The sequence below is a fragment of the Rhizophagus irregularis genome, chromosome 13 (assembly GCF_026210795.1).
Source record: "Rhizophagus irregularis chromosome 13, complete sequence".
NCBI lineage: Eukaryota > Fungi > Glomeromycota > Glomeromycetes > Glomerales > Glomeraceae > Rhizophagus > Rhizophagus irregularis.
In genome coordinates, this window is record NC_089441.1 from 4,707,631 (window position 1) to 4,731,741 (window position 24,111).

The following is a 24,111-nucleotide window of genomic DNA, read 5'->3' on the forward strand; positions in this document are numbered from 1 at the left end:
AAAAAAGAAAGAGTAGAGTAACAATATTATTAGACGTAAAAAGAAGAGAAACAGCTATAGTAACGTTAGTATTAGATATAAAGATAAAAGAAATATTGTTATTATTGTTAGTATTAAGGTAAAAAGAGTTAAAGAAACAGTAAAAGGAGTAAAAGAAACATGGATATTATCGTTAGTATTAAAGTACAAGTAAAAAGAAATAAAGGAAACGTAGATAGTATTGTTAGTATTACGACATAAAGTAACAAAGAGGTAAAAAAAAACGCATTAATATTAAAATAATTAGTATTAATAAATAAATATTTCTATACCTGCAAAGTAATTGAACAAAAGAATAAAGAAATAAAGAGAAAGGAAAAAATAAACATGTTGTTAGTATTGTTAGTATCGTTAGTATTAAAGTACAAGTAAAAAGGAATAAAGGAAACATGGATATTATTGTTAGTATTACGATACAAAATAACAAAGAGATAAAAAAAATGAAAATAATTAGTATTAATAAACAAATATTTCTATACCTGCAAAGCAATAAATTATGAAATATATGTAAATATATTGTATATAATTAAAGAAATAATAGAAAGAAGAGACAAAAAAATTAAAAATATTGAACAAAAGAATAAAGAAATAAGAAACAAAAATAAATAAGACAAAAACACGTGCATGATTAAATGATTAAATGATTAAATCACATGCAAGGATCAGCCTAATTTGATTGGCCAGAAAATACGATATCGTAAAATTACGGAAATCCGCATTTTAAAAAATCACAGAAATTGTATATGCACAATTACTAAATATTATCCCCTCGTGATAAATTAAAAATTATCAACACAAATTCAACACAAATTTAACAAATTTAACGAAATTTGGCCAAAATTAACAAATTTTTACCAGAATTATCAACACAAATTGAACACAAATTGAACACAAATTTCAGCCACGATTTATTTATGTCACACCCGTGTTGTTAAGAATTAATAACCATTTTATTTATTAAAACTATATTAATTATGGTAAAAAAAATGCTATTACGTGTGATATATATAAAAAATAATATTTATTTTTTATGCAACCCATAATTCTCTAATAAACTATTTACATACCGACCTTTCTCCTCCGTGTTATAAGAGTCAATAGAAAGTATATCATCGTCAGCTATGCCATCATTGGCCGCACCATCGTCGTTCCGCACTATCGTTGGCTGCACCATCGTTCGGCCGCATCATCGTTAGCCGCACCATCGTTAGGCCTACCATCGTTAGTCACACCATCATCAGCCGCACCTGCTCTATCGTCAGCTGCTCTATCACCACCATCGTCTACATCATTACCATCATGAGAATCATCGTCCGAATGTGTAAATTTATCCCTATTTTCCAACTTTTGCTAAAAATCAATAAATAAATAAATAAACTGTAATTCAAATAATTCACATTTTGCAAATTGTAAATTAAAAACTTACTAAGTTGTTGATTATCTTCGACTTCATTATACTTTCGCTCATTTGAATGTTTTGATTATTAGGATTTAAGTACGTTTCACATACGCTAATCGCATACGCTATTTGTGTTTTTGAGGATTTTTATTTTCTTTTCGCAACTTATCAATTATCAGCGACATATATGTCGTAGGTTGCCCATCTTTAACCTTTTTAAATAGGTTGTTGTAACATCTTTTCACCTCCGCCTTACTCTTCCATTCCTGAATCTTTGACGGACTAGCCTGAGTGTTAATAGACGGTAATTTATGCCCAGTCGCTTCGAAAACAGAATACATAACGTCTTTAACTCTAGACGTGAACGTCCCTCGTATGCTTCTATGTTGTTGTACTAACTATTAAAAAAAAATGTTAGTATGAAATTTAATAAAATTCATAATTGCTTTAACTTACAGTCGGGCAATTTTTTTTTCGAAAAAAATAATCCATTGATTTTTTTTGAACTGGCGCATAAATTCCGGATTTTCGTCTTTTAAATATTTTTCGGTAGCGAGTTTGTACTCGTCTTGCGAAGGATAAACAAAATTTTCAAATAAAATTTTCGACACCTTCTTAACGAGCTCCTAATCAAATGAGGTTAGCATTTCAGGTTTACATTAAATAATATTCATCTTTATTACCTTTACATACTCCGGATCTATTGTATTATTATTATTTTTGTTATTATCGTTGAGCTTTTTTTCTATGCTCGAGAGACGGGTTTCGAGATTTTTTTGTCCGGTGATAAGAACTTCAAGCTTAGAAATTATCTGCGAATTGGTTCTTAATAGTTTTTCTATTGTTTTTTTATTAACTTTAACAATAAAATATAATTTAACTATATATTATATAATTTCTTTTATAAAGAATATGATACATATTATGTCATATATACCATCAACACTATCATCAGATATTCTCACTCGCTTCTCAGCTTCGCTACCCTCAGTACTACGTTTTGAAAATCTTTCATTATCGTCAATTCTTCGTTTCTCGCCACGCTTTGTAGCCATTATGATAATAAATTTGAAACGAAAATATGAAAAAAGAGGAAATATATGAGAAAAAAGAGGAAATATATGAGAAAAAGGTGAACTAGAAAATTCGAAAAGGATGAGGAAAAAGGGGGAAATACATGAATCAGAAATTCAGAAAAAGGAGGCAAGCTGTCATAAGGTAATTTCCGCCATTCTATACTAAAAAGAAAAAAAACTTGCGAAATATTGCGAAAAATGGATGAACTAATGCGAAATATTACAAAAAATGAATGTACTAATGCAAAAATTTTGCATCGTGATATTACGAAAAAATATTGTAACACTTTCATAAGAGAACTTTAAAAAAAAACTCTCGTAAAAGCACATAGTACAATCGAAATATTAATCAAATCCAATTTATAAAAAAATAACATGTTACACATGTTAGGGGCTTTTATGCATGGAAAAAAAAAGTTGCAGCCAGTGAACTCATTTGGCTGATCAGATTGATAGTGATCTTGAGCGCTTATAACCTGATTATCGCATAAATTTGTGGCTGATCATCCGTCCATTATTGTAAAAGTGATTTGCCGTGTTAAGCCAATAAATTTGCGGCTGATTATCAGATGATTAGCCGATTGAATAAGCCATCTGAATTCTTATAGCCCGTTACAGCAAATTCAAAATATGCGAAACACTCAGCACTTTTGCTGTCAGATTCACTTGGCAGGTTGCCGGCAAATTGAAATAGTAAATAAAATAATAAACAATATTTATATGGTACATCATAGACTTGTTACATTTATTTTTAGATTTGCCAACCTAGAACTCGGCAAGTTTCCCGACAGCAAAATTGCTGAGTGTTTCGCATATTTTAAATTTTGCTATAATGCGTAAAATTGCGAATGATTCCGTGATATTAGCCACCAGATTCTTACAGCCAGTTCCATTCATTAATGCGTAAATTTGCGTAGTCATGTCTATTCAAATAACTCAATCAATTGTAATCCATTCAATTAATTCATTAAATTTTTACAATGAATTTGCAATATAATTTTATTAGCACACATAATCTCATATAAATTAAATAGTGAATTGATACTTTTCATCAAATTTGACGCGTTAATTTAGTAACATGAGTTTCAAATGCCCCCTTTGTATGCGAATATTCAGTCAACGCTTTGCATATACTCAACACGCCCAAAAATGCTTAAAAAATGTAGAAGTAGAAGTAGAAGATGATGATGATAATAATGATAGTGAAAAATATAGCAGTGAAATGGATACAAGAAGTAATCTAAGTAGTGAATATGAAAATGATAAAGTTGAGGTAATTATGTTATTCCAGATTATTCTTTTTAAAGAAAAAACTCAAATTATACTAACTCATTTTGGTTTATAATTTTAGGTGAGTGATGATAATAATGTACAAAATATGTCATTTGACAGTATTGGAAGTGCAATATCAGAGATGAGCCTTGAAGATAGTAACTTTGAAAATATATTAGATTCATCTGAAGAGCCTGAAATTTTTGAAGAACCCAAAAATCTCAATACCAAAACTTGCACAGAATTTCCTAATGATGCTTATAAAGATCTAATGTTATTAGTAACGAAATATAAAATAAACAATAAAGGTGGTAATGAAATAATACGTTTTTTTAATAAACATTCAAATCTTACAGAATCACCATTACCAAAAAATATTGAACGAGGGACGAGCATTTATGAATAATATGAAGTTTTCTAATTTAGAATTTAGTAAAGTTCTTATAACAAAACATAAAGATAAAGATTATTTTCTTTATTATCAAAACTTAATACAGTGCATCAAAAATATCTTAACTGTTCCTGACATAACACAAAATTTTGCGCTATCTTACGAAAACTATGAGGTAAATAGTAAATATTAGTTAATTCAATAATTTAAATAATATTTATTTTAATTTATTTATATTATTTTATAGTATAATAGAGAAAGTATTTACATGTGAACAAAACACTGGAAAATGGTGGAAAACTACGCAAGAATCCTTACCTACTGGTTCCAAATTATTATCAATTATTTTATATTCAGATGCAACAACTACAGATACATTAGGAAAAAGTCAATTGCATCCAATATATATTTCATTAGGCAATATCCCAATATGGCGTCGTAATAAACAGGATGCAAAGCAACTTTTGGGATATTTACCAATTTTAGAAGCTGCAAATAAAGATCTGGTTCGTGATACCTTTCATAAATCTTTACGTCATTTACTAGAACCAATTATTTTATTAAAAGATGGTATAGACCTTTTTATAAATAATGAAAATACCTGGTTTTATCCTAGAGTTTCAACTATTATTGCAGATTGGCCAGAAGCCGCAAGTTTTTGTTTAGTTTATAAATCCTCCAATTCAAGCCTTCCATGTCACTCCTGTTTAATTAAAAGGGACAATCTTGCAAATATAAACTTATCGGTTAATGATGTAATACTAGAAGCTCGCTGATGAAATGCGTAAATATTTTGAAAACGATACACAAAAATCTGTTTACATAGAATCTGTACCTAATTTTTTTTGGGATTTGCCGTAAGTATGCAAAAGTAGAAATAATTATAATAACATATATATCTATTAATTATAAATATTTATATTATCAAGGAATATAAATATCTACTTGGCTACTGTTCCTGACAGAATGCATCATTTAGATTTAGGTTTATTTCGTTATCAAATTATCTTCACGTGCGATATCTTAAAATTGCAACATGTTAATGGTAATAAATTAGTTGAAGAAGTAGATCGCCGTCTAGCAGCAATCCCACGTTTTCCCGCCATTAAAATTTTTTCCAATGGACTGCAGTCAATTGCAAGATTAACTGCTAATGAATATCGAAGTTTGATGAAAATCATGATATTTGTTATTGATAATTTATATGATGAAAATAACAATGAAGTAGATAATTTTGTAAATAATGATGATCTTACGAAATTGTACGAATATTGGAATGAAATGTATATTTTAAGTAGATATGAAGAATTTAGTGAAAGTGGACTTGGAGAAATTTAATGTATGTATTAAAATTTTAGTAAAATTGAAAATTTAAATTAAATAAATTAAATTAACATTTAAGTTTTAGAATGCAATACATAGATGGGCCCGGATGTTTGTCAAGGCTTTTAAATTTGTTTCTCCTTCCAATTTGAAGTTACCTAAATTGCATTCATGGGTTTATCATATTATTGACTCAATACGATCTTACGGCGCAATAAATGGCTATACTACAGAAACTTACGAAAGTCTTCACAAATATTTCGTTAAAATACCCTACCGAATTAGCAATAAAAAAGATGTCGAACCTCAGATTTTACGAACTGTAAGTATTTGAAAATTTTATTTATTGTATATATTTATTATATAACTTAAGATGGAAATTAAATTAATAGATAAAACGTCAAGCAATATCTATTAGAATGTCTCAACATTCAGTGAATCCGGCAAAAACACCTCGCACTTGTAAATTTTCTGCAAGACTCTTTGAATTCTCTTTACAAGATGCAAATACATTTTTTAATGAAAAAAAAGATTCCGTAGACAATAAAATGCAGACTGGTTTTGCTAGATTTATAAGTTGTCTGGATTCATATCTAGATTTACTGATGGTTTCACAATTATTGAGTGAAACCCGAATAAACATATACGGATCGGTAACACTGGAAAATGGTGCCATAATGCGTGCCACAAACAGGTATCATAATAAAGTATGGTTTAGCGACATAGCTATTTCAATGGATTCTGAAGAATCAAATGATTATATATCAGACAAAGGACTTTGTTATGGACAGGTATTTTTCCAATTTATGTAATAATTTATTATAAAAGTATTAATAAATATTTATTATTTATAGGCCTTATTGTTAGCAGAAGTATTAACAGACCCACCGCTAAATCTCGCATTAATTCAATGGTACGATTTTAAATCTAAAAGGAACCCATATTTATATGGATGTCCTCACTTAAAATTGATAGAATTATATAACTTTGTAGCTATAGAGTCTATACATGGTGTCGTTCACATAGTACCCCGATTTGATAAACAAAATGAATATTTCGTAAATAAATATATTTTTTAGTCACTTGATATAGGAGTTTTGATTTATTTTAATAAAATTATATCCTTAAAAGAATTTATGGTCACGTTTTCCATATCATAAATAAAATGCAGATTTATTTATTTAATTATTAACAACACGGGCGTGACATAAATAAATCGTGACTGAAATTTGTGTTCAATTTGTGTTGATAATTCTGGTAAAAAATTTGTTAATTTTGGCCAAATTTCGTTAAATTTGTTAAATTTGTGTTGAGTTTGTGTTGAATTTGTGTTGCGTAATTTTTTATTTATCACAAAGGGATGATATTTAGTAATTGCATGTACGACGTACAAGATTTTTTTTATGATTTTTTTAAGAAATGTACGCAAAATATTTAATCAGAATATAATTGTTTTATTTTTAAATATGATATATTGATGATTTTTTTTTAAAAATTCAATAGAATGTGCTAATAATAAATTGTTTTATTTTTAAATATAATATATTGATATTTATATTTAAATAACCAAAACATGTACATGATTTTTAATTATTTTTAATTGAAATCAAACTAAGATTTTTTTTAAAAAAAAAATTAAAATAAATTAAGTGATTTATATCTATATTTAGAATCATGATATTTATATTTAGATAATCCATATCCGCATGAGATTTAATTAATATGTTTAATGATGAAAAGTCTAATAAATTAAATTTTAATTGAAACGAGAAATAAAATCAAACCAAAGAGGTATTGTTCAAATTTTATTTAAAGTGACATTTTACGACTTTCTTTCAAATTTTTACTCATCCCAAAATCAAATTATAAAAATAAAATCAAATCTAATAATGCCTCGCCAAACACGTCGTCGTTCCTATAACATCCATTGGAACTGGGCTATGATGGACGAACTTGTCGACATACGCCGCGACAGAAACCGCGCCTACCATAATATTAATGGTAGGCCGCCATGATTTTTGGGACTCTGTTGCCAATAGGTTCATATGACTAATATCTATAATTTTCTTTAAGAAAGAATTTAAATTCAAATTAACCAATCCATTTAATTGAATCAGAATAAATAGAATATTTCGAACGAGGGTTTCCGGGCAACAGTGCAGCCAAAAGTGGAGGAACCTCGTCAGGGATTACCATGTAAGTAAATAAATAAAATTACATTCATTTAAATTAAATGTATTTACCGAATATTCAAACTGATTTTGATATTTAGAACTATGTCCTTTATCGTAATGGTACCGATCGGCCTGGGCGGCGGCTGTGGACGCGTACCGGCCAAAAGATATTATCGCGAATTTAGAACGAGATTTTGGGAGAGGCCGGGTAATTATACTATAATAAAATTTTATAATTAATATTACATTCTATTTTACGTTCACATTTTAAATTTGATAAATTTGATCAATTTTAGATACGCGTGACGATCGTAGGAGAAGGAGAAACTTACCTACGTATTGTAGAAGATAATTATTTTTATTTTTTTATTTATTAAGTTTTTGTTTTTTTATTTATTGTGCGTAGCTAGGCCCAGTCCGTACCAAATATCGGCTGGAGACTCACGTTTTTTTTGGGCTGTGACTGATACTGACGTCCACGCCGTACAGCCTGGGTACTATTTTATAAAATAGTAGCGAACAAGTATCAAATGTATATTTTTTTATTAAGTTATAATAAAAATTAGAATTTACTTTAATTTTTAACATAAAAATTGTAAATAATAAAAAATTCGTAAATAAAAATAAATTTGCTTTCCCAAACTTAAAAAAAAGGTGTTTATATAAAAGAAAAGGTGTTTATATTATTTTTGATTATTCAATAGTATCACATGCCCCTTGTATACGTTCTACTGCATACGCAGTTTACAATCTCGTAAATTTTCGAAACAGAATATTACACAGGTTTACAGTCTCGTAAATTTTCGAAATATTTCAACCGTAATATTACGCAGGTTTACAGTTTCGTAAATTTTCAAAATATTTTAACCGTAATATTACGCAGGTTTACAGTCTCGTAAATTTTCGAAATATTTCAACCGTAATATTACGCAGGTTTACAGTCTCGTAAATTTTCGAAATATTTTAACCGTAATATTACGCAGATTTACAGTCTCGTAAATTTTCGAAATATTTCAACCGTAATATTACGCAGGTTTACAGTCTCGTAAATTTTCGAAATATTTCAACCGTAATATTACGCAGGTTTACAGTTTCGTAAATTTTTGAAATATTTCAACCGTAATATTACGCAGGTTTACAGTTTCATAAATTTGCAGAATATTTTGACCGTAATATTGCGTAAATCTTACGATATTGTAAACTTACGTAATATTTTAACCGTAATATCACATAAATCTTACGAAATTGTAAACTTACGTAATATTTTGAAATTTTTTGAAATATTATGCCATAAACTTTCATAAACTTACAAAATCGTAAACTTACGCAATTTTTCGCGCTATAAAATTTCCTGATGTAGTAGTTGATAAATAGTATAATTTTTTAGAAAGATTTATTTATGCATTTATAACAATTACTTCAAATAAAAGACAATATATTTATACTTTAAAAAATATATTAATAAATTCTTATATTTGAACTTTTAATATTATTAAAATAAAAAGGTTTAATTTCAATTGAATTAGAGAAAATTGTGATTATAGTATCAGATGCTAAAATAACTATATAAATGGCAAGAAAATTAATTACTGAAAAGTATTTTTATATTTTATCTATAAACTTAAATATACTGAAATTTTATTATATTGAACTAAATAATACAGAACTGATTTTCATATATTTAATTACATTAAATATAACAAATTATATAGTAAAATGCTATACTTTACAGAAACTTCAAGTTTTCAAGTAATATCATTTTAATATTAATTTAATATCAATGTGATATTGAAATGAAGTATTATCATTTTGATATCATATCAATTTTGAATTAATATTGAAATGATATTAAAATGATAATAGAAATAACATCAAAACAACATATTTAAATTTAACTTAAAGATGTCATTTTAATGTCATTTTAATTATTATTTCAATATTAATTTAATATCAATTCAAAATTGATATGATATTGAAATGATAATACTTTATTTATATCACATCAATATTAAATTAATATTAAAATAATATCAAAATAATATCAAAATAACATCAAAACAATATCGTTAAGTTAAACTTAACAATATCAATTCTATTCTGTAAAGTATATCATATCTGAACTCATATTTGTTAATCAAATATATTAGTTATATATTTGATATACTAAATAATTACATAAATTCATAAATTAAAAATTAGTTTATTATAGTTACTATAGATAATTATTTATGCAAATAATCTTTTTTTATCAGAATACAAAAAAATTTGTTTAAAAATTTAATACTAATACAATATGTATGTCAACAAAAAAAGTTTATTCTTACTACAATTGCACAAAAATAAAAACTTTGTAAAATCAAAGAAAAAATCTAATTATTCTTAATATTAAACTTACACAACAATCAACAGTTTACCAATATTTTACAAAGAAAAAAACATTGGCTTTTTATTTTAGAAAAACAAAAAAGTATTAAAAAATTTTATAGTTTAAAATGGTTTTAATTAAAAATATATTATATATTTGAATTGATATTTAATAATACATTTAATATAAAGCATATTAGTTAATGGTAATATCTTAAAAATAATAATAAATTATTTTGCTAAACAATTTTCTATAGGAAACTTTTATTATTCAGAGGAATAGTTAGATAACTTTAAAAAATATCATATTTGTATCAGTTTAAAAAGTAAGATAAAGCTGCAAATATACCTTTTACTAAATCAACAGATAATGACTTCTTGTATTTTACAATTCTGAAGATATTTGAAATGATAATGAAACTGTTCTAAAGTTTTAGTATAAATACTTATATTAGGTTATCAAAAAGAAAATCTTGTATTATAATACTTTACTAAAAATGGCCAATTTTTTGAAATGATTTTGTAATAATTTTAAAATACTACAAAAATACATTTAATATATCAAAATGTTTTTATTATATTTTTGCTATTATTTTGTAATTATATTGTATCTAGGTCTATAAAAATAACTCAAAATAATATCACAATAATTTTTTAATATTTTGTTATTATTTTATTATTATAATATAATTAACTTTAATATTATTTTAATATTTTAATCTCAAAAATACCAATATATTTTGATATATTTTAAAAATTTTACAAAATAATTGCACAATTGTTTTGAAAGCCATTATATCTAGGTCTATAAAAATAATTTTACTATATAAATTAAAATTACTTATTTAAACCTTTCCATATCCTATAATTAGTTTTTTAAAAATTTTATTATAATTTTAGTAAAGTTTTAGCAGTTTTAGTATTTATAATAATAAGTTTCATTAAGTTTCACTTTTTTTTTAAAGTTTCACTATTTTAACATTTTGCCAACTTGTTAAAATCTTCTAATTTATCTGGCAATCTTAATATAAATACAACTAGTACTAAAAAAATAACTTTTTATATTTGTTCATAAATATATACAAAATACTCTCTATTATAAAAATACCAATTACAAAAATTTTTTTATTTATTATTTTTAAAATAAAAAAATGTAAATACAAGTTAGTATTTTTAATGAAATTCTTCTTAAACTTAATAGAATAATGAAGCAAAAAAAATTAAAGAATTTTCTTTTTAATTAGTAATGTATCAGTATACATTATTTTATTCAAAACTTAAGAAAAATTAGATAGTGTAAATTTCTTCTCACTATTAAACTTCAACCATATATTACAAGTGTTATTTTATTAAAAATCAAATTAATGTATATGATAATATCATGTAGCAATCAAATTAAAATATTAAAATATATCTGATATTTACAAAAATTAATAAATTATTAACTAAAAAATTATCTAAAAAAGTAAAAAAATAATTACTCTTAATCTTTGCAAGTTGTAAATTAAAAAAAAAGAAAATGGCATTTTACAAAATTTATTTATAATACTATGCATAGTATATTATTAAGAAAATTTCTAAGTTTACACGGGGTGTTTGTACACGTACAGGTCATATAAATATAATTTTTAATAGACTAATTTTTTGTTTTTTAATTTGAAATTGAATGCTACTGACATTATACTCTTTTACTTTTTATTCTTATTATATTACAGATAAATATATGTATTTTCACCTGCTCTGCAAGTTTACTTAAGGCATTAAAGAAAATTTTGAATGCTGTTTTTAATCTACTAATATGACCTGTGTTTAAACACCCGTGTATACTTTTCGTCAAAATGACAAAATACTAATTAAATTTATTTTGACAGACGTAATGTATTTTGACAGATGTAATTAATTCATAGTAATTTTATAATAAATAGTGAATTAGTCCGTTCGCCGAAATATGACGTAATTAATTAGCGGAGAAGTATACACCCGTGTACAAATAGAAATTGCCTATTATTAATTATTAAATAATTTTATAAAATATTAGCATTATTATTATTTGTAACATTATAACAGGATCTCAAATAATACTAATAAATACTGAAATAAAAATACATTTTATGGCATAATTCTATCAATATTAAAGCTAGAAATGTAATTTTACTATCATTAGAATTTTTTTATTAAGATGGATTTAATGATATAAATTTTATTAAAATCAAATTACTGGTTAACTGATTGTATTAAAAATAAGGGTATGGAATAGAATAACAAAATTTTAATTTTTTTTTTTTTGATTACAGCACATTTAAAAAAATTATTATATTAAACAATATATATGATCAAATACAAAAACTAATCTAATTCATTAACTGCTAAACTACTCATCATTTTACAAAAAAACCTTACATATATACATAAAATTTTAAAAATACTCCTATAATATGCAACTTTTGAAAAATTTTAAAATAAACTCTAAGCAAACTTAAATGTAAGTTATATTAGTATTATTTGGGATCCTATTATGGCTAAACTTTTTTTATTTTTTATCATATACCTATAAATAGAATTCCGAATGGGTCAGGGGTCAGGTTAATTGATAAATCTGATCTGAAATTTTTTTTCAGGTCAGGACAGGTCAGGTTATATATTATCTGTTTGACCTAATCTGAACTGAACCTGAAAATTTTCAGGATTTTTATTAAAATATTAAAAAAAAAAATGGTGCAAACCATTTTTTTTTGAAATATTGCGATTCACTTTTTTATATTAAAATCGTATAAAAAGGTGAATCGCAATACCGCAACTAACTTTTTTTATATAAAAAAGTGAATTCCGCTACCGCAATTCACTTTTTTATATATAAAATCAATATAAAAAAGTGAATTCGATACGCAATTATAACTTTTTATATATAAAATCAATATAAAAAAGTGAATTATCTAGCAATTATAACATATATAATTCCCATTAATTCTCATGGTCGATAAAAAACGAATTCAATTCCCAACTTTTTATATATAAAATCAATATAAAAAATGAATTATGATACTGCAATTCTCTTTTTATATATAAAATCAATATAAAAAAGTGAATCCCAATATTGCAACTCACTTCTATTATATAAAATTAATATAAAAAGTGAATTATAAATAACTCACTTATATTATATAAAATCATAGTTTCAGGTCAACAGGTCATTCAGGTTATATTGATGTTACAACTTGAACTGATGCTGAATTGCAATTGCTAAACCTGACCTGATAAATTCAGGTCAACCTGTCAGGTTACCTGAATTTGGTCAACCTGTTCGGAACTCTACCTGTAAATTTAAATGAATATTAAAGTAAATCTTTATATTATAATAATTAATCAACTTAAATATAACATACTAATTTTTTTATATTATCTTTTAAATTTCAGATTATAATAAAAGAAACTTCATATAAAAGAGCTTTAAAAGAAGTCTCAAATATATATAATTCATAATTGATCTGTATAAATTTAAGCACTTTTTAGTTTTTCTAAAATGAATTTAATTTACTTAAAATCAAATTATTACATTTAAATCTATATTAATTTGTTAAAACTTAAAATATGAGTTATAGTAAAATTATAAATAATATAAGTTTAAATTTGCTGAAAAAAGAAAAAATGAACTCTTCCCTGTACCGTTCACGTTCATTTTACACATAAGAAATAATACGCTTTTTTCTTGTTAAGTTACTAGAAAATTAGCACTTCAGTATTAAGACAAAAGTGTTCCTTATTTCACATAACACACTTTTTATTATCACTCTTTTCAGTTCGCAAAGGTTTATAAGGGCTTACTAGTCCTTTGCAGAAAAAAGTTTGCAATTTTCTTACGAAGTTTTCTTCACAAGAAGGCGTAAATACAGTGCACCAATCAGATATAGGATGCCGAATAAAGAAATTTTTGTCGGCTATACTTTTTTCCATCCAGAAAAAGTGAAATGGTATATGGGGGCGGATACGATCTACTCCACCTGGAAAGGAAAGTCCTACATTCTTTTACATGTGGATTCGTTACAGAAAGAGAAAGATACATTGATGATTATTACCAATAATAGACATATAGTGAAGAAATATGATAAGCCGTTTAAGACTAGTTCAGATAGGGCTATCATGAATACTAAATACAGGATTTCAAAATACTTAACAAGTGTATTTTGTAGATTGCCTATTGATTTAAATGCTAGAAATAAGTATTTTTGTAGAATACGTCAATTATTATTGGATAAACTAGTAGCGATAGAAAATAGATTAAAGAAACAAGAAAAGAATAAACAGACTACAATTTATATTAAATTTAGTTATAGTAAACGAACATGGTATTTGGGATTTTATATTCTATGTTCATTTTGTAGTAATATCTGTGCTTATATTATGTCAAACAACAGAAAAGTATGCCAAAATTGTCGTTCAAAGGTGATAGTAACACCTACGCCTTTCACGCAAAATACGTTTAAAAATTATTGTCAAAGTAAACAAATAGTAAGTAAACGCATAGGCGTTACTTATACAAAAAAAGTTTCAATGGATAGTGGCACAGGTAACTATTTAGTTACATACTCAAATTTGGGAATTAACAAACAGTTCAAAACGATGAAATAACAAGAGAAGTATAAAAAGAGGTTTACGAATAGTCTCAAAAATCATAAGAATAAATGGAATTACATTAATAATAGATTTGAGTCAAAGCCAGTAGTTTCCAAACATCGATTGAAACGAAGATGTGATATTCTTAAGAAACATTATATATCAAACAAGGAATTGGAGTTTCTGTTAGACCAAGTTACAAGTAGATCAGGATACAACATGTTGAAAGAAGATATTTTTATTAACCACTCCTTCAACAGTGAATATTTTCTTGAATTAAGAAAGAAAAAAGAAGCTGCTTTTGAACGTGAAGATATTAAGGTAGCAGAACAGTTGTCCAGTGTTGGTAAGAATACTATGGTCGACAATATTACCACAAATTTTCAAGAGCTAGACATTAGAGAACAGGATAACGTGCTTTCCTGGCAAGAAATACTACGTAGAGAAACACCGATTACAAGGCCTGAATTTCATAGGGGGTTGAATAGTATCAGAGATCTTAAAACTCTGATGATATATCGTAATAGAGTAGAAACAAAAGACTCGTTTATAACTTGTCTTATAAATATGTTATTGATCAGTGTGAATTAAGGGCTCGTAAGATAAAGAGTGCCTCGTGGTGTTAAGAAGGTATGAATAAGTAATTAATTATTCTTGTTTTGTTTTTCTATTTTCTTTTGTGGGATGGCTAATTACGAAGAAACAAATTATCAAAAGAGAAAAAATGAATAATTATTTTTGAATTTTTAATCATTCCTTATCTGATAATATTTACATAAGGCTATTTAGTTAGAAAGAAAAATATATAGACAGATTGTCTATTGAATTTATTTTTTAGTTTCACACCATTCCATATTTAATTATATTTACATATGGCAAATTTTATTTGAAAGAAAAATATATAGACTTCTTTTAGTAGTTTTAGCAAATTAATTATATAGTCGTTTCATCATTCTGTATTCGATAGTATATACATACAGCTTTTTAATAAAGAAAGAATCATACATGCACGTTATTTATAACATGTAGCGATTAAAAATTTTTTTAGCTAAAATTATACAGGAGTATTCAAGAGATGATATAGATATACAAGAATTAAAAGGTAAAATTAATGAGCTTGGTATGTGGGATATTGGATGTTTATATGATTTTACATTTTTAATGAAGAATCAAGTCAGTTGTCAGTTAATAGAATTATTAAGGTGCTATAAAATAATTGAAGAAAAATTGTTATATAAGGTACTGAAACAAATAACTGGGAGAGTTTTATTAGAATTCAAAGTGCTTATTTGGGAACTAAGGAACGAGTTACAAATAAAGGAAGAAAAGCGGTGCGATATTAGCGGTAAAGATAAAAAAGCTAAATCACATAGTAAACGCACTGAAGTGGGTGTTAAAGATGTTGGCTGTAAGATGTTAGAAAGTAATTGGAATAAATGGAATGATTTGGCATTCCATCGAGACGGTCATTGGGCAAATTTTTAGGTAGATCATAACAGTCACCTTTGAATTTGAGGTCACATCATGGTTTTTAACAATGATGTGATCGTTTAGGTGACAGGTCGACTTGTTCTTTATGAAAAGTACAGTCTAACCTCGATATACCGATAGTTTATATATCGATAATTGACATATACTGATAAATTTCCCTTGTCCCATTTCACAATTAATAAAAAAACTTCACTATACCGATATTAAATATTGTTTTACGATGTAACATATACCGATGCAATTTCTTTGTCCCTTAATAAGTGATATATAGTATTATATACCAATATTTCAAGTTATACCAGTATATATACTAGTTTTTTTTGTTTTAACGCGTCATGTTTTAACTAGTAATGATGTACGAACAACAAAGAAAAAGGAAGTCTGTTCGAATACTTTCAACCAAATAAAAGAGTTGTATTGACACGTAGCACAAAGCGTCGGAACTCTGTTTAGATTCTCAGAAAACGCCACGTCCTACTCAAGAGGAACTTGCTGTTTTATATAAAGTTAAGCAAAATACTGTTTCGGATATTTTTAAAAAAAAAGAAAAGTGGTTACTTGTAAACCCAGACTCTAAAGACACAAATAAACAGAAGGAGAGGCCTGTTTATTTTCCTCAAGTAGAAGAAGCCCTTTCATTATGGGTAACAAATGCACTTACTGCAGAACTTACCATCAACACTGATATTTTACGTGAAAAGGCCAAATATTTTGCACAGCAATTTGAAATCAATAAATTTTCATTTTCTAATGGATGGATTGACAAATTCAAAAGATGGCATAATTTAAAGGAATATATTAAGTGGGGTGAAGCCAAAAGTGCGCCATTAGAAACCTTAGATAAAGAAAGAAATATTTTACGCGAAATTATTAAAGATTATGACTTAAATGATGTTTTTAACTGTGATGAAACAGGTAAGATTGTTTTTCCCAATAAAGCTCCTATTTTTTATTTTTAAGATTCGTTTATTTTAGGATTGTATTGGGATCTTGAACCATCAAAAACATTAGCACAAGGGCCTCTTTCAGGAAAAAAAAAATCTAAAAAGCGGGTTACTCTACTTCTTACGTGCAATGCTACCTGTACTGAAAAATTAAAACTATTATTTATCCATAAATACCAGAATCCACAAGCATTGAATGGGAAAAAAAAGAAGAATTACCAGTAAACTATTACTGGAATTCAACTGCATGGATGCAAGTTAGTATTTGAAACGATTATCTTAAAAAATTGGACAGGCAAATTAGATTACAAAATCGCAATATCCTTTTACTTGTTGACAATGCTCCCGTACACATTATAAATGAAGATGTTAATTTAACAAATGTGGTTGTTCATTTTTTGCCACCAAATACTACATCTCATTTACAGCCATGCGATGCAGGGATCATTAATTCCTTTAAAGTTAGTAATTTTTATTATTAATTTGCAATAGTAATTTTCTTATGAAGTCTAATTTGATTTATGATAAACTCGCAATAATTTAGGCACAGTACCGGAAATTACTTGTTAGAAATAGAATTGAAGCATATGAAATTTCACAAGAACTTAACAAAGAGCCTACTCCCATAAATATTCATGATTCAATTGATTTCAGCATGAATGCTTGGAATTCTGTAAGTCAACAAACCATTAATAATTGTTGGAAACATACAGGAATTCTACCAATAAATAAAATGGATGAAATTGATGAAATTGAAGATCAAGCATTACATGATGAAATGGAATTACAAGATTTAATTAACGAACTACCATTTGATAATCTTATGGATGCAGATGAATTTCTTCATATTGATGATTGTTTGAAAAGTAATGAAGGGTTAACTGATGATGAAATTGTGTCTATAATAAAGTCAAATAATAATAATGAACCAGAAATAGATCCAGATGAAGAGCCTTCAGTAGTAATTCCCGAAACAAAAGCTTTAGGTTATTTGGATGATCTTATTTTATTTTTTAAACATTTATCAGATGTTTGTATTAACCCAAATGAATTAAGTGTATTGCAGAAGTTAAGGCATCAAGTATTAAAATTACATGTTAATAACTCAAAGCAAACTACGTTAGATAATTTTGTTCAAATCCTTTAATATAGTTTTTATATAATATACACTAATATGTTAATATAATAAATATAAATAATATATCGATATTTTTTCAAAATATTTTATTAGAATTTGACTTAAATGAAATTACTTTATTAAATAATTTAAAATACATTGTAATTTTATATAAAATTTTATATACCGATATTAATCTACATTTTATTATTAATATCGGTATATAAATTTTCATAATGTACTGATATTTTGATATACCGATATTTTTTTCCAAAAACATCTATATCAGTATATAGAGGTTTGACTGTAGTCTTGTTTCATAATGCTTTATTCTTATATGTATTTGTTTATCTTATATTTTGTAAGTTTATATATGTAAGTAAGCGTGATTATAATAGGACATGATCGCATCTATAATAAAGTATTAAAAAAAAAAAAAAATAAGTTTAAATTTGCTTAACAAAATATAATTTCAGTTTATTCAAATTATTTTTTTTTTTTTTAAATGTTGAATCATGTATCATTTTATTAGAATATATTTGGACTACATAATAATCACAACTATTCTGTAAATGATACTTCCAGCTCCTGGCCAGTTCGATCAAACATTAACTATTATATCACTAATAAATTAAGAACAAAATTAAATAGTAAAAGTAAACCAAAATAATTAAACCAAAATACCATACTATAAACCAAAATTAGACTAAAAAGAAAAATAAAAGTAAAATAAAATAAAATTATGAATAAAAAGTAAAATTATTATCATTGTTTTTTTTTTTTTTTTAAAAAAAAGTCTTACTTCAATAATTTTTTGCTTATGTATAATGTAACCTTATCAAACTTCTTCTTTATTGGGATTCAATTCTCATATATGTATTTCTTTATAAAGGTATCCATTGATTTCTTTACCAAAGAAATTGACTTTTGTACTCAATCTGCTTTTCTTGTTTTTATATCTTTTGCTTTATCTGACGGTTGATTTAAGTTGTCCTTTAAGTTGTCCTTTATTTTGGGTTCTGTAGTAATTTTATCTGTTTGAGTAATGCCTTTTCTTTTTTTCCATAAAATAAAGTTTATTCAAATTATTTTGTAGTTTTGTATTTCTAATTTATTATATTAATAAAACATATATAAATTATTTTAAAAAAAAAATTCTAATTTACTAAAATTAACAATTTTTTTTTTTATTATCAATAAAAAATTAAAATAATAATTAATAAAAATAATAAATTAAATATAAATAATTATTAAAAATAATTTTTTTTGAAACTAATCAAATGGTTTTTGGTTTGTATTATATATTTAATTTTAGCTAAAATATAACTCAGTTTCTAAAATTAATATTTAATTATTTTTATTATAGTATTTCTATATAATTTATAAATATTATTAAATATTATTATTATTTATAATTATAATAGGATCCCAAATAATACTAATACAACTTACAAATAAACTTTAAATATTAAAATAAAAATATATTTTATACTATAACTTTATCAATATTAAAGTTAAGATATAATTTTACTATCATTAGAATCCTTTTATAAAAACAAATCTAATGATAACATTTAAGGTTGCTTGCTGAAACCTAGGGGTTTAGGCAAGATGGCGTTTCGCCAAAAAGCGAAATTCTGCCGAAACTATATTAAAGTTATATTAAAAAACTGGAGAAACTTTGGAGAAAGGCGAAACTGCCAAAACTTGTTATAAATGCCGAAACTGCCAAAACTCTGCTGAAACTATAATAAATCTATAGTAAAATTTTGACGAAACTAATCGTAGGATTTTGAAGAGGTTTAGACAAGCAACCTTAATAACATTTTATTAAAATCAAATTACTGATTAACTGGTTATATTAAAAATAGAGGTATATAGTAATATAATAAATTTTGAAAATACAGTCAGACCCCCATATAGTCACCTAATTGGTTCCCATAAAATCAGTGATTGTATAGGGGTGTGCTTATATACAGGTACTATATCTTAATTTTGACCGAAATTAGTAAATTATAATTTATAAAATTATGTGATCACTACGGATATTTCCTTTTTTGGTAATAGCCATTCCACAAAAATTTTTTTTTGCCGATTTTGTGTTGGAATGTCATGTAACATTAATTCCTAAAAAGGAAAGAAAAAATTATATGTTTCGTAATTCTGGGTGAAATTGCTTTTTGGCTGAAATTATGATGTGACTAATAGAGGTCTAATCACTAATAGAAATAATATATCCGTTTGGGATTATGCAGTGATAGTGATTATAGTCAAATTGTGATTATAGAGGGGTAATTTAATAGTATTTAAAACCATTTCTCAAAATCGAGTTCTTATAAAGAGGTGTGACTGTATAGGGTGTGACTGTATGGGGGTCTGATTGTACACAACTTTTAAAAAAAATTTTAATATAAAATTTAAGCAAACTCAAATTTGAGTTGTTTTAGTATTGTTTAGGATTCTATTATAATTATTATAATTACTACATTTTAATATTATATATAAATATAATTAAAGATAAGTTAAATTTTTAAAAAATTATATTAATTTGCTCACAATTTACTAAAACTTTTAATTATTAAAATTATTAATTAATTTTCAATCAATTTACTTTATTTAAAATTATGAGTTTAATTTAATTTTAGTTAAATTTATTAAAACTAAAATGTGAGTTATATATGTAATATCTGAGATCCTTTTGAAAATACAATTCAAAAATCCTAATCATAATAATATTTAATATTAGGTACAATATTGAATTATATATTAACATGATATAATTCATTTATACAAACATAATTAATTTGTACTGGTGTAATTGATTTTATATTAAACATAATTATAAGATTTCAGTTTTTTTATTATTATAATGTTATAATTGTATTATAATATTATAATAAAATAATTTTTATTTCAAATATTAAGAAAAAATTGAAAAAAATCCCATTTTATTTTTATTAAACACAAAATATTTATATTTAACTTATATACATTTTAAGTTCAGATTCATTTAAAAAATAAAACTTCCACTTATTTTCTGTTAATTTACTTGTACACATTCCAAGTCTAAGTTTGTCTAAAAAGTCTAGTAATTTAAAGAAAAAAAAGAAAATAGGAGAAACATTAATAAGTTTCTTTTATATATTAAAAAAACTTCCATCCACTTGCTTTTTATTAATACTTGTATACATTTCAAGTTTAGGTTTACCTAAAGAGTCTAGCAATCTAAAGAAAAAAAGAAAATAAAAGAAATATTAGTATGTTTTTTCTATGTATTAAAAAAAATTTACTTGTAATTTACCATTTCACAAAATTTTAAGTTTAGAAGCTATACTTAGACTATTTTAACAAAAAAGAGTTTTTTAGAAAATTAAAATGAATAATGGTTTAATAACTATTTGGAAAGTTCTTTTTAGAAAAATAAAATGAATAATAGTTTAAAAACTATTTAAATTTTTTTTTTAAAAAAATAAAATGAATAACAGTTTAAAAATCATTTGAAAGGTTTTTTTTAGAAAAATAAAATGAATAATAGGTTAAAAACCATTTGAAATGTTTTTTTTAAAAAATAAATGTTAAACCATTTAAAGAAAAATAAAAATTGTTTTTTTTAAAAAAATTTAGATTATCAATTAGAATCAGATCAGTAAGTTATATGATCGATATTTATTTTACTTTATGTTTTCATAATTAATTTTATTGGTTAATTTAATTACGCAGGACCTCAAACAATTATAATAGAAGTTATATCTGTGATACTAATAAAAATTCAAAAAAATATACATGAATTTAATTATTTTATTATACATTTTTATCCTATAACCTTTATATAATACTAAAATATACTTTTTTATCATATGACCTTGATATATATTTATGTTAAAATTTTATTTTTTTTATTTACAGTATATCAATATTATATATGTTAATTATCTTTAAAATAGGGTAAATTTAGATATCATTTCTATATGATGTTTTAAATCTAGCAGATCAATAAAATACACACTGTTTTATCAGATAAAATTTATGCTGTATGATAAAATTTTATGATAACTATGTTATTTACAAAATTAAAATCAATATCAATTTTACAACAAAAAAACTATATGTAAAAATCCCAAAATTTTCAAAAATTAAAATAAAAATTACCAAATCTATTACTAAAAATTAAAAGCAAAAATTGCCATTAAAAATCAAAAATAAGTTTGCTAAAGGATTAAAAATGAAAGTTATACTATCAAAGAAATATAACATTATTACCGACTAAGATATGAAATCCAAGTACTTTTCAAGCTGAAATTTGGATTTTTCTAAAAAAAAGAAAAAAAGGAACATTAATGACTATTTAAAATAAAAAAAAAATAAACAAGAAAAAAAGTTAATTACTAAAGTCTGAGATTTTATGATTGCAAAATTCATGTCAAAGTCTATAAAAAAAGTAAATTAATGATATTTTAAAATCAAAAAATGCTAAAATGATAGATATTTATTGCAATTTTAAAATCAATAAAATCAATATATACCAAAGTTCAAATTAAAATATTTCTAAATAAAAGAAAAAAATCCATTAATAATGTCTTTAAATAAAAAAAATAACGCCAAAATAAAAAAGAAAAAAGAACTCATATTTACTTGTGATTTTAAGGTTTTTTGAAGTTCGAATTCACTTCTAAAAAAAAAGAACATTAGTAAGGTTTATAAACAAAAAATGCAAAAATAGTAAAAAAATTGAGAAATAATACCTTCATACATTCTTCATACTTATAATTTCAAAAATCCATACCAATGTCCAGAATGTTTTATCTTAAAAAAAAAAAGGAGAAAGAGTATTATTATTTCAAGTAAGGATAGTGCCGCAAATATGTAATTGCGGAATAATTGCGATTTACGGTATTGTGGAACATTGCGGATTTTTAAATCTAAAAATCTGCAAATCTGCAAATCTGCAATTATCCGCAAAAAAAACTATTTTTTTTTAATAAAATATAATTACTACTAAAAAAAACATATTTCTATTTATTATTAATAATAAAAAAAATTATTTTACATAAAAAAAATCAAAAAAAATGCCGAAAGCTATAATTTTGGCATTTTAATTAAAAAAATTTAAAAGAAAATGCCAGAACCTATAGTTTCAGCGTTTTTACATAAAAAAAAATTAAAAGAAAATGCCAGAACCTTAGTTCCAGCATTTTTACATAAAAAAAAAATTAAAAGAAAATGCCGGAACTTATAGTTCCAGCATTTTTACATAATAACATTAAAAAAAAATGCTGGAACTTTAGTTCTGGCATTTTTATTAAAAAAAATTAAAAGAAACGCCAGAACCTTAGTTCTGGCGTTTTTACATAAAAAAATTAAAAGAAAACGCCAGAACCTATAGTTCCAGCATTTTTATATAAAAAAATTTAAAAGAAAACGCCAGAACCTATAGTTTCAGCGTTTTTACATAAAAAAATTAAAAGACAACGCCAGAATTTATAGTTTCAGCATTTTTATATAAAAAAAATTTAAAAGAAAATGCCGGAATCCATAGTTCTGGCGTTTTTACATAAAAAAAATTTAAAAGAAAATGCCAGAACCTATAGTTCTGGCATTTTTATATAAAATAAATTAAAAGAAAACGTCAAAACTCATAGTTCTGGCATTTTTATATAAATAAATTAAAAGAAAATGCCAGAACCCATAGTTCTGGCATTTTTATTAAAAAAAATTAAAAAATATGCTGGAAGCAATAGTTCTGGCATTTTTGTATAAAAAACTATTAGTTCTGGTGTTTTTTGTATATAAGAAAATGCCAAAACTGAATTGCGAAATTTCAGGCTATTAACCGCAATTCAACTCCAAAATCTGCAATATTGCAGAATTTGAAAATCATTTGTAGACCCATCCTTAATTTCAAGTAACAAA

At 24.7% G+C, this 24,111-nt stretch overlaps 5 protein-coding genes across 5 annotated transcripts; 4 read left to right on the forward strand and 1 right to left on the reverse strand.

The window, feature by feature from the left end:
* Positions 1–1,194: 1,194 nt before the first annotated feature.
* Positions 1,195–2,493, reverse strand: OCT59_005634 (uncharacterized protein; the record flags this gene model as incomplete). The annotated part of the gene is made up of 5 exons (XM_066138476.1): positions 1,195–1,389; positions 1,466–1,563; positions 1,695–1,836; positions 2,122–2,294; positions 2,376–2,493. 5 exons carry the CDS (start codon positions 2,491–2,493, stop codon positions 1,195–1,197), a joined length of 726 nt encoding a protein of 241 aa, XP_065997598.1.
* Positions 2,494–3,592: 1,099 nt separating this feature from the next.
* On the forward strand, positions 3,593–4,192 carry OCT59_005635 (uncharacterized protein; the record flags this gene model as incomplete). The annotated part of the gene is made up of 2 exons (XM_066138477.1): positions 3,593–3,787; positions 3,866–4,192. The coding sequence occupies 2 exons, from the start codon at positions 3,593–3,595 to the stop codon at positions 4,190–4,192; spliced, it is 522 nt and encodes a 173-aa protein (XP_065997599.1).
* Positions 4,193–5,609: 1,417 nt separating this feature from the next.
* On the forward strand, positions 5,610–6,579 carry OCT59_005636 (uncharacterized protein; the record flags this gene model as incomplete). Its single annotated transcript, XM_066138478.1, has 3 exons — positions 5,610–5,822; positions 5,893–6,291; positions 6,355–6,579. 3 exons carry the CDS (start codon positions 5,610–5,612, stop codon positions 6,577–6,579), a joined length of 837 nt encoding a protein of 278 aa, XP_065997600.1.
* Positions 6,580–13,947: 7,368 nt separating this feature from the next.
* On the forward strand, positions 13,948–16,134 carry OCT59_005637 (uncharacterized protein; the record flags this gene model as incomplete). Its single annotated transcript, XM_066138479.1, has 4 exons — positions 13,948–14,602; positions 14,669–15,169; positions 15,698–15,822; positions 15,889–16,134. The coding sequence occupies 4 exons, from the start codon at positions 13,948–13,950 to the stop codon at positions 16,132–16,134; spliced, it is 1,527 nt and encodes a 508-aa protein (XP_065997601.1).
* Positions 16,135–17,739: 1,605 nt separating this feature from the next.
* On the forward strand, positions 17,740–18,231 carry OCT59_005638 (uncharacterized protein; the record flags this gene model as incomplete). The annotated part of the gene is made up of 1 exon (XM_066138480.1): positions 17,740–18,231. The coding sequence occupies one exon, from the start codon at positions 17,740–17,742 to the stop codon at positions 18,229–18,231; it is 492 nt and encodes a 163-aa protein (XP_065997602.1).
* Positions 18,232–24,111: the final 5,880 nt, after the last annotated feature.